Raw genomic sequence first — 12,070 nt, forward strand, 5'->3', positions numbered from 1 at the left:
CATTGTGGGAAAAATGAGTTTCAGAGAATTCCTGAATTCGCACGTAGAGATATCTTCAAGGATGATAAGTTTCACTGTTACTTGCAATGAAATCACGACATAAATATTTTACTTATTGAACAATTCAAAAATTAAGTTTCAATGTAGACATTTGTCTCACAAAATAAATGTTGAATGTTTTTGATAAAAAGGAATCTTGTTTGGTAGTGTATCAACAGTTAGTCTGGTTCCTTGTTTTGTCGTCTTTTATTTTTTGCAAAATACTATTAATATCACTCCAGGAACTGGACTAGTCAACAAAACAAAAAGCTGTGACGTAATACACAAATGTTTGCGCATACCATGTTGGTTGTTGAAAGCAGTTGCAGTTGAAATCATGTTATCGATCTTTCACATGTTGGACATTTTAAAAATAAATTTAATTTATAGTGAATGACAAACAACTTCATCACAATTATTGACCATTATTCTCGAGGCAATTATAAAATGAGGATTCAGTCATTAAACAGTCCAGGCCCCCCAATCCCATGGTTCTCTGGATGTTTTATTGTCTAGTGAAATTGTTTTTTAGGTCCCGCAATAACTTGCATCCTCGCTTATAATGCGGTCCGTGTTTTTTTACCCCAATGTGTGTGAGTTATCAAGGGAGAGTTGTATGTAGACTACACTTTCCATGCTTAGATTACTCTTTTTGGCCACTTAGATCATATTTATGAATGGGGTTGGCAGATATGTATTATGTTGTACATGTGTCTATCACTAAATCCACACTGTGCTCTATAAATTTAGTTCTGCATCATATATTTTTAAGGACTTCATGCATTTAAGTGTAATTTTGAATGGAACAAAAGATGAAGCGATTGAAATCAAATATGATTTTACATTTTTCCGTCAGTATTTGGCTGATTTATGGTACCTTCTAGACTCCGAAGTGTGCCCTTACATCTTATCCACAATTAATGTTTCATCAGTATGATTTTGTAAGTGTAAACTGTTTTTGTTTTGAAAACTCAAACTCCACCATTCAGACTGAGTATTATTAACCTACATTAAGATGTTTGAAATGTCAGATTTCATTTTTGATTTATTTTGCTCTTGATGAAGATATTTTTCATTTTCATTTCCATGTGTTAGATTTGATTGTATCTTAACAGATTGTCCTCTAAATATTTCGCATCATATATGCCAAACATTACTCTTTTGGCATAATGTTTACACTTTTTTTCACCAAAGTACATTTTATGCTTGCCTGTATATAGATTATGCTTTTTATAAAATTATAAAATTAAAATAAAGCAATAAAAAACTGTTTTGTTTATTTCTGTAATGCAGCATGAAAATATTTGAAGCCTATGTTTACCCTATATTTACTGCAGTGAGAGTTTGGAATATGTCCAAATGCTTGAATTTCATCTCTGTTGTGCCTGAAATGATTTGGTGGGGCAGTGGGGCAAAATTTGGTAATATTTTATATCATTCTTGAGGAAAAAAAATAGTTTTTATGTACTGAATTTTGCATGTTATGAAAACAAGGAAATTATCTTGAATTGAAAATGACTGAATTTACAGAATATTTTGTATCATCAACTAAAACATTATGTGGTTGGGGGGGTATCCAACATTTTTCTGAAAGTTGCCTTTGGCTCAAAAGTATTTACTATATTCCATTTGGATACCACGTTGGCATATGTGACACATGTCAAAGGATCATATATGTGTGTGTATATAAATATATATATATATATATATATATATATATATATATATATATATATATATATACACAAAACTATGTTTGTGTTTTGTTCTTGATTGGGTGGAAAGAATGAGTTTAATGCAGCATAGCATAGGAAATTATTGAGGCCTCTAGGCCAGGACCTACGCGCTGTCAAACAAGTTCTTTGCACGACTTGGAACAAAATATTTATGTGGTTTTGTATTTATTGCATATCCCATTTTAGTCACAACATTCTTTTCAGTTTGTGTAATGTATAATTTTAAAAATATGAATTAGGCATTTGGCATTTTATGAAGGATATTGTACAACCTGTGAAAATCTCCATGTGTGTGTACATAAACTGAGCTTTTACTAAATATGTAATGTGCAGTTGTGTGATCATTCTATTAATTTACTCTTTAACTTTGATTGTTTCAAAAATGTTGCATATAATATATGAATTGATTTAAAAAGCATTGAATTTTCATTGGCAAGTGGATTTTTCCTTATTTCTCAAATGGAACTTATGCTTTAGACCAGTAAGCGACCCTTTCTTCTCATGCTTCTTATTTTAGAGTTTTCATTACAAGAAATTATAAATTATTGATGCATTTAACTTAAAGGCGATAATGCATGCATATATTTTTAACAAAATGAAGATTCAGTCTCTTTCTTTGATGTAGACTAGAATTTTAAGAAACATTTTGCTACTTTCAACAAGAAAATTCTAAACAATATTATGTTTTCATCTCTTTATTTTCTTTTGAAGAGTAGCAAGAATTTAAAATGTAAACAAGCATACAGAATTGACAGCATGTGTTCAATAATGAAAACGTTTCAACAACAGTATTGTAACAATATATAATTCTTCTACACTGTTGTCACAGTCAGAATAATTGCTGCTTTCTGTGATATGTCTACTTTTATGTTACAAATATTTGTCAATTTTATCCTCAGATTTACTAAACAAACTCAATTCCTCTGTAATTTTTGTTGACAAATTGTGATGTCCCATCGCTTAAATATACCCCTTAAAAAATATAATTTTGTAGTAGACCATATTTTTGAAACTCTGAAGCTGAAATGGACTTCAGCTAAGTTTGGTATTTTAGATGTTTTACGTTGTGCAATGTTTCTTGGGTTTCTTGGGAATTAAACATTGGGCAAAGCTTACTCATTTCTAACCATGCCTTGAATATTTACATGATTCCCCAAGTCTCTCTTACTTTGGAGTTTAAAAAATTTCAATATAACATTTTAATGGCAAAGTACTTGTTCTCTCTCTCTCTCTCTCTCTCTCTCATGTTTAATGCCATTTTGTACACTAGCTTTATGTAAGAACTCATTGTCAAACATTCTGTCCAAAATATTGTTGTTCACCTCAGCTAACCAAATATGACTGCATTTCTTAATGTCACAAACATTTGTTGACCTTTTTTTATAATTTAAAATATATAGCAATAAGTCATTCCAGACATTTTATAAGTGGACTATTATTTTATATTTCATGTTGTAAAAGTAGTTCCAGGCTGGGTGTGCAATATGAAAATTTTAGGTATGTGATATGGAATCACAGATTAAACATCTGTATCACATGCCAGATTAAATGGATAAGTAATAAAATTATGTTTGTAATATTCACCATTAATTTTTGACAGATACAACCATTTTGTAAAAAGGAAGTTGTTTAACTATTTTGCCTTGAATAATGAAATCACAATGTTAATATTATTTAAGTCATAACAGAATTCCTTGGTAATTTCCATACATTCTTTGAAACTACCAATGTAATGGTACAGTGAAAAAGTACCATGGTACATACCACTAGAAAAAATACTATGATATACTTGTAATACCTCATAGTTATTGTAATCTGTTGTATTTTATGTTGCTATACACGTTTATTTTAACCTGTTGTACTAGAATTTGCTATACGTGTGGTTATTAAAGGTAGGTCCAAACGTATTTTTTGACAGTTCTATGATGCAGAAGGGAACATTTTCGAGCCAATTGGTTGTTTATTGCGGCAGTTGGGGATGGAGCCTGATAGACAGAAGGTAGATATTGGGATGGTGGAGGAGACACATTTTGGTCCAGAGAGAATGCCACCAGAAGCCATATTGGAGGAGGATGAAGCAGATGAGGTGCCTGTTCATCACACAGAAAATAGGTACATTCAAAACTTGTAGCATTAATTTTGTATGTAAGAATGACATCATCAGTTATCATAGTCATACTTTTAATGGTGTAAACTAAGCACATTCATGAGATTACACACCAATGTACTGAAGACACACCTCCAACCAAGGATGTCCTCGATTGGAAATAATGGTAAAATCATGCTTCTACCAATTATTTTAACCTAGAATAACAATAAATCATCATTTGTAGGAAGGTCCCCATTTATACGTTTGGTGCTTGTTTGTGATTTTGGAGTGTATCTTTCTTCCAAAGCTGGCAATACACATGCCTGAAACCATGTCCTCTATTGCCCAGTGGGAAACTTGTAGAGAGATCTCCGCTATCAAATTACACATTGTAAAAATGTATTCTCTCCCTTTAGATCCAAGATTCAGATACCAAATACATAGCTAAACTATAAGAAGAAACGCTATTGCATATAACAGTCCCTGGTATTTTTTATTAATGTTTCATGCATGTGAGACAATAGTGTTGGGAAACTGATGATACATTCATACCATACACATCCAAAACAGGCAAATAGATCTACAACATGTACAAAAGAAGTACGTCAAAATGCAGTTGGAAATATGCATGAATTCATTGTAGAGTTGTACCGAAATTGCCTGATTATTAAATGAGCTATATCCGCCCCTATTTCATCATTTGCCTACTTAGTATTCAAACAGGATAGAACAGATGTGAATCGAGTGAAAAATCCTGTTATGGTGAGATCGAATTATCACTAACTGATCATGCTACATGTCTGCGGCATGATGCTCCAGTGCTAGACATCACTATAAACTGCCTAGTTGCAGACATCGTAGCAGTATGACTGAAAATTGTTAAAGCTACATTAAAAATCCAAATCACATCACATCACAACACATCACTAACTGAATTTGGAAGTTACATGCACAGAACTTCACTAAATATATAGAGAGATGAATATATTATATAGAGGTCAAACATTTATCATGATGATGATCAGTCCCAAAATGATCATTTAATTGCAGCAATATGTGTTTCATTATCATGCGCTTAAGACCTTTGACTACACATGCATTCAATGTTCTTTTAAATGTATATACTTGCTTCAGTTGGTGATTTGATGACTTTGCTTAACATATCATAAATTATATTTGTATCGATAGTTCTGTTGCAAATGAAGTCTTATTAAAACAGCACACAAAATATAAGCACAAGGCATCAATCTATATTGTTTTCCCAAATTTAAAGAGGTTTTTAACAATAGCCAAAATGCTCAGGATGCTCTACTTGTATTGACAACTTAAAGAAACATTTATTTAGAGCTGCTTTAGACTGTAATGTTCTTACTCGTTTAGTCTTTTTTCAGTATGTTTTACACAGAAGGCAACGTGGGGAAAAAAACTTTAAAACTTCCAATCAGCAATACAAAACACCTTTACAAGGTACCTTGAATTAGCAAATATGTAAACTAAGTGGTTTGGAAGGTGAACCGTGGGAAAGTTGTACCGTTAAAGTATATTCTTGTTCACTAATGGCACCAAAACAGTAAAACAGGATACATACATGTACTCTCATAGAACTCTGTACTTCACTTCTGGAATGAACTATATAGCTGTTTAAGAGGTTTCAGTTCAATTAAAATAGACAAGTTGTTGTTGTTATTGTTGTTTTTAGTATATCATTAGTCTTTGTGTTGAGGATGATATAAAACACTATACAGATTACAACAGAAATAATATTGTATGCATCATTGATTTATTCAGCCAAAGTGACTTCAAAAATGCAAAGTCTCCGTGAAATACACAATATGGTTAACAAATATTTGTTCTTATTTTCAATATTACATGTGCACATGCCCAAGAGAGAAAGATAGAGAAGATTTGTAAATATATTATGCAGCAAAGATATTACTCTATTTTGTCAAAAAAACGAATAGTCATTGCCAATAAGGCAAGTTTCCTGCCATAAATGCTCAAATCCAGCCAAATTGTATTGTTACAAGCCAGGAGCGAGGGGTATTTGCTTGACCTAGCAGTGTTAAATCCTGGTACGATTCCCCTTAAAGTCATACGTTTACCCAAAATTTCCAAGACTTCTATACAACTTCAGTTGTAAATTAAAAAGCCTAACATGTCCATTCTATACATAAATGTTTTGCTAATCAATGAAAGACCACAGATCTCACAACTTGCCAAATATCTATCAACCACACATCTGCATGGTTTCTCCTCATCAGCTTTCTGTACCATCAGCAGTTCATGCTGTAGAAACTATACAACTATCCCCTAACACAGGGAACTATTTTAACTACACCACCTTAGGCCAATCAATTCATGGTTTCAAGGCACATTTTGCCAGTACAACTGCATCACATTTGCCACTATGGTGACATAAACGGTTTCCACTGAGTCCCTTCTTTTTTATTCCTTTCTGTAATTTACTGGTTTCCTATTGTAAATGCTGCCACTACAGTCACACCACCAATGTACACCATTAGATTTTAATAGGGACTATGATATTCCAGGGACAGTCATTCGGTTTTGACCTGAATTCACTACTAGTAAACCGTGGCATCATGGAAACTCACTAACACTTCACTCCGTGACATTTGTTCCTAGTAATTGGCTAATTATTTCAGGCTAAGGAATATTATTTGTTTCACTGAGTTACAATATTCAAACAAGTAACCATACAAATCTAAGAATTCCATAAAACAGGGCACTATAACCAAATGAGCATGCTCCAAATTTATTACAGTATGATCTCCAAAGCGGTGGATTAGTCTGAAGTGTGTTAAATCATACAAAAGTTTAATTGCAGGACAATCAGTCAATCATTAAATTGATCAGTCATTCAATAAATCAGTATATTAATATTCAAATAATAATGTAATTGCCCAAAGGAATAGTTGTAGGCGAAACCTTTGTGGAAGTTACAGTTACTTAATGCTAGTATGTGATTTGGATTTGAGTTTAATGTAGCTTTAACAAATCTTTCAGTCATATCGCTATGATGTCTGCAGTATGGCAGTTTATAGTGATGTCGAGCACTCAGGGTATCACACCCCAGACATGTAGCATGATGTCCCACCCAGTCACATTATTCTGACACCAGGCCAGCCAGTCCTAACACTAACCTCTTAATGCTGAGCACCTAACGAGGCAGTGTTAGTACCATTTTTATGTCTTTGTTTTGACTTGGCCTGGTTTCGAACCTGCAACGTCCTGCATCCGAGGAGGATGCTCTAACTACTAGGCAACCTGAGAAGTTGTATTGACATTAATCTGTAGGTTTATATATTTCACTGATTGTTGAAACATCATTGAACATTATTTTCACTGCCTGTATTATTAAAAAAATATCTTTAGTATATCTGTCTGGTTATTTTGTCTGCCAATTTGGGATGTATCACTACAGTGACCTCCAAGTCAGAGTCAGAGATATTTGACTTGCATCAGAAGGAGATGAATGACACAGCTATTCAATTTGTGTCATTTATTTGTGTAATTATCTAATGAATACTCGTGGAAGATCTATGTGTACACTGTGTAAGAATCTCAGTGTTTAGCTTGAAAGGACAGGAGAACTGATACTGGTCTAAAGTATATCCCAAGCATGTTAAAAATGTTGTTTTTTTTATATTCGTCATAGCATATTATGATATTTTTTTGTTCCTCTGCAACCATCTGGCAGCTTTTCACCTGTATGTCTGTTCCTGATTTTGTTTCCACACAATAGCTTGACTTTTGCATCATCTACAGTTATCAAATATTTTGTAGATGGGTTCAGGAAAATTAATGCCTGTCAATTTCTGTATCAAAAGGTCAAAGATCAAGATTACTGTGACTGACAATAAAGATGAATGTTTTCTGCACAATAGCTTAAGTTTTCCACAATCTGGTCACCAGACTATGGCTTGCATTTGGGGGGGGGGGGGTAGAGTAAGGAAGAACTCGATTGATTTCACAGTCAAAAGTTTAAAGGTCAAGGTTATTGTGACTAAATGAAGAGGAAATTGTTCCTGCTCAATTTGATTTCTCCACCATTTAGGGAAGGAAGAACCATATCAATTTAAAGGTCAAAAGATAAAAATGGTTAAGGTCTAATAGTATAATAGTAGATAATAGTATAATAGTAGATAATAGTATAATAGTAGATAATAGTATAATAGTAGATAATAGTATAATAGTAGATTCTGCACAATAACTTGAGTTCTTTACAACCTACAGTTACCAAATGTTATGACTGACTTGGAGAAACCTGTCAGTTTTGGAGAGATAAGGTCAAAATCATTGGGACTGAAAGAAAGAAGAAAAAAACTTGTTTCTGCACAGTAACATTAGTTCTACATCACATACTTGGACCAATCTTTGTGAATGGCTTGCACTTGGGATAAGAAAGAAACCTGCATAATTTGGGTTAAAGATCAAAGGTCCGTGTCTCTAACTGCAAACAAAATGGTTTCGGCACAAATTTTCAGTTATTGACCATGTACCTTCACCAAAGTGTGTGGATGATTTGCGTGCTGGGTAGTAAAAAAAACTCTTGATTTTTGGGTCAGAAAGTCAGAAGAGGGGTCATTGTAACAGAAAAAAGAAAAATGGTTTTGTGTAATAACTTTAGTTCTAGACCATGTACATTGACCAAAGTTTATGGATGGTTTATAATTAGCTTGGTAAAAAAAACTATAGATTCTTTGGTCAAAGGATCAGAGGTCAAAAGCATGGTAAGTCTAATAAGAAAATAATGTTTGTGCACATTAAGTTTAGCTAAAGATCACACACCCTGAGCAAATGTCAAGGTGATTGTGACATCTTGGTCAGTAACCTACAGAAACAACCATACTCAACTAGTGACTTCTTTGAGGACTTTAAATTTTGTCTTCTGAGTTAGATTCCCTTAGGTGTTTTGCCAGAAGCTGTGTTTTAGCAGTTCCTCATGGTAATTTAATCCATAGTCTTATCATTGTCATACCATTCCAAAATGTAAACAATATACATAAATCTAAGAATCATTAAAAACAAATGTGCCCATGTATATACAATCCTAAATGCCTATTTTCTTCAGATTGTGTCTGTTACTTTCAGGGCCACATATGAAGTCAAATATCTTGGCAGTATGGCCCTTGGAAAGGTAAGCAGTGATTTCCTTAGTATACTGATCTCTTGAAAAATTGCGCCCTGATAACTCACAGACCTGCTTATGACACTGGATCAGGAGTGGATCCCATTTTTAAACAAGAAAATACCCTAAAATTGATCCCTATTTATTGAACTTGAAGAAAATCACCATCAAATTGATCATGGAAACTTTTGTATATGGCTCATTTTATCATTGAAAACGGTATATGCGACCTGGGAATTTTAGTCCGCATTATGAAATATCAACTTTAAAAAGATGACTCAAAATTTTTTACATTTTCTTTCCAAACAACATTCTTTGTACACCATAATTAATGATAATCAAGGAAATTTCTATCAATGAAAATGTCATGCCTAGTGGAGGCAGGACTATAATAAATATGTACCAATTAAATAAAAAAACTATCAATTGAAATTTGTGTTCTAGTTCTACTGTTTAGTTGCTTTTAAGTGTAATCATCATAAATACAAAGTGTCCTCTTATAATTAAAAGTAAAATATGTCAATATATCGTAACAGCTATTTCTCTGATGACCCAATTGAGTGCTGACCTTGGTGTGATATTGGACTAGTGGAAGCATTTGTTGTATTGTCGCACCCAAAAAAATAGTGAGCCTCCTTTTCTATTATCGCATTTTTCACGTCTTTGGAATCAACTAAAGGCGGTGGAACAAACAAAAAGGTTAAAAGCATGCAAATCTTACATGTTTAAGAACCAGCGGTCCCGATTGTCAGGTAACTCATTTCATTTGATCAGTCAAACACTGTTATAAATGTTATTTTGTACATACTCGAATTAAACTACCTTAAATTAACCTACTCATAACTGTGATTAAAGACAGCAAGGTAACCAAGCGAAATGAGTACTTCATAAAATAAAGAGCTTTGTTTCACAGATATGGACCATTGTTGGGGAAATGAGTTTCAGAGAATTCTTGAATTCACATGGAGAGATATATCCTCAAGGATGATATGAAGTTTCACTGTTACTTGCAATGAAATTATGATATAAATATTTTACTAATTGAACAATTCCAGAATTGAGTTTCGACATAGACAATTGTTTGGTAGTGTATCAACAGTTAGTCTGGTTCTCTGCTTCGTAGACTTCTTGTTTCTCAAAATACTATTATACACCACTCCAGTTACCATACTAATCAACAAAACAAAAAGCCATGATGTAATACACGAATGTTTTCATGTACCACGTTGGTTGTTGAAACATTTGGAATCATATTTATTGATCATTCAGATGTTGGTCATTTTAAAAATAAATGTAATTTATACAGAATAACAAAAAACTTCATCAGAAAAAGTGATAAATTGACAATTATTCTTGAGTGATTATAAAGCGAGGATTCAGTCATTAACAGCCCAGTTCCCCCCCCCCCCCACACACACACACACACTCTGGTTCTCTGGATGTCAATCAAACAGATTTTTGGGAGGTCCCTTGTTAATTTGCGCCCTTGCAGTCTATTTTTTTTACCCCGATTGCGCAAGTTATTGAGGGAGAGGTGTATTTAATAGCACATTTGTACCATGATAGGGGAAATTTATGTTGGTTTCATTCTTGGAGTTGTGCAGTTTTTATCTCAGCTGGACATAGTGGGAGTGCCTGCTGTCTGTCATCAGTCTTTCAGTGTCCTCCCATCTGTTATCACTACTCCTAATAAACTGTTTGGAAGATTGCCATGAATTTAACACATTCATTCAAAGGTCTAGTTGGTCTGCTTCATGGGAAGATGACCCTCATAATGTCTGACATCAATGTGATTGTAAACTACCATTCCAGACAAGGTGGGGAAGAAGCAGTCAAGTCACCATACCTTTACATTCAAGGCTTGGACTTTCTCTGTTGGTTTTAGCCAATTCATTATTAAAGAGAACCAAACTCTTCATGCCAAATGGTCTGTACATGCTTCATCCTTTTTCATCCACTGATGGATCTCTTTGCAACAAGGTGGAACTACAGGCTGTCCACCTTCATTCAAACAGTTCCTGTTCCACAAGGCTGGGAAGTGGATGGTAAATCTGGAAATGATTTGGGGACACTCTTTTCCCTCCAGCTCTTGTGATTCTGAGAGTAACTTAAAAGATAAGGGTTCAGACCTGCAAATTGGCTGAGATTGCCCTATCAAGCAGGACAAATCCTAGGTCCACAATCTACTCCATCTAGTCATAGACATTTCCAGGAAAACTCCAGTAATGCCAAACCTGCTCAAAGAACTCTGCAGGAATTTAAATCTCTGTTCAGATAAACTCCTCCTGTCTGTCTGGCTCTTGTTAGGAAAGCCTTGTACAGAAAGGAAATCAGCACTCAGCACTGCACAAGCTAGGAGGCCGTAGGATTTGAAGTTTATGATGGAGTTTGCATGTCTTTATTACTTTGTGCAGTGATAACATGTTGTTTCTCAGCTGGTTCATTTCTTCCACAAGTTCTTGAGCAAGAAGATCTTAGCCCATGGTAGAAATTATACCAGCCATGACAATGACCTTTCAAACTTGCAGGCCAGCTTTTGTCTAGATTGGTCTGGCCATATACTGTATTTCCCAGAATGGAACCTCTCTGAGGTTTAGGCATGGCTCAAGTCCTAAGTGCAAGCCTTGTCCAGAATATTACTGATGCAACTATCATGCAACACTTTATTTTGTATACTGCCTTATCAGGTAAGTATTCTCAGAAAAACATAATTTATGACAAAAGTGTATTTTTTGTGGGGTACCTGTTTTCATGGAATCAGTGATTGCTACAAACTACAAACTAAAAGACCTAAGAAAATAATCATTTTGTTTAGACAAAAAGAGGATGTCTCCCTGAATCCATGAATTTAAGTACCAAGTAAAATGTCATATTTTGCCAAAGCACAAAAATGTATGTATACAAAATTAAATGAATTCACTGTATACTCATATCATTAAAATGGCTACTACCTAAAAAGAAGTAAGATAATGTTTCATATGCTGCAGTTTTCATATTGGTTACATGCACTTTTTAATGACAAAATACATTTCTGGCTTATTTATTGTACAGTTTGTG

General features: G+C 33.9%; 1 protein-coding gene across 1 annotated transcript in view; it reads left to right on the forward strand.

Moving 5' to 3' along the window:
* Positions 1-12,070, forward strand: part of LOC149802865 (uncharacterized) — an 85,947-nt gene that overhangs the window by 43,926 nt on the left and 29,951 nt on the right. The window contains exons 13-14 of the mRNA XM_089952310.1: positions 3,694-3,887; positions 8,977-9,022. Of these exons, the coding sequence (XP_089808436.1) occupies positions 3,694-3,887; positions 8,977-9,022 (240 nt within the window). The remainder of the gene's footprint in view (positions 1-3,693; positions 3,888-8,976; positions 9,023-12,070) is intronic.

This window comes from Sinohyriopsis cumingii, chromosome 3 (assembly GCF_028554795.1).
Source record: "Sinohyriopsis cumingii isolate HCF-2022 chromosome 3, ASM2855479v2, whole genome shotgun sequence".
Lineage (NCBI taxonomy): Eukaryota > Metazoa > Mollusca > Bivalvia > Unionida > Unionidae > Sinohyriopsis > Sinohyriopsis cumingii.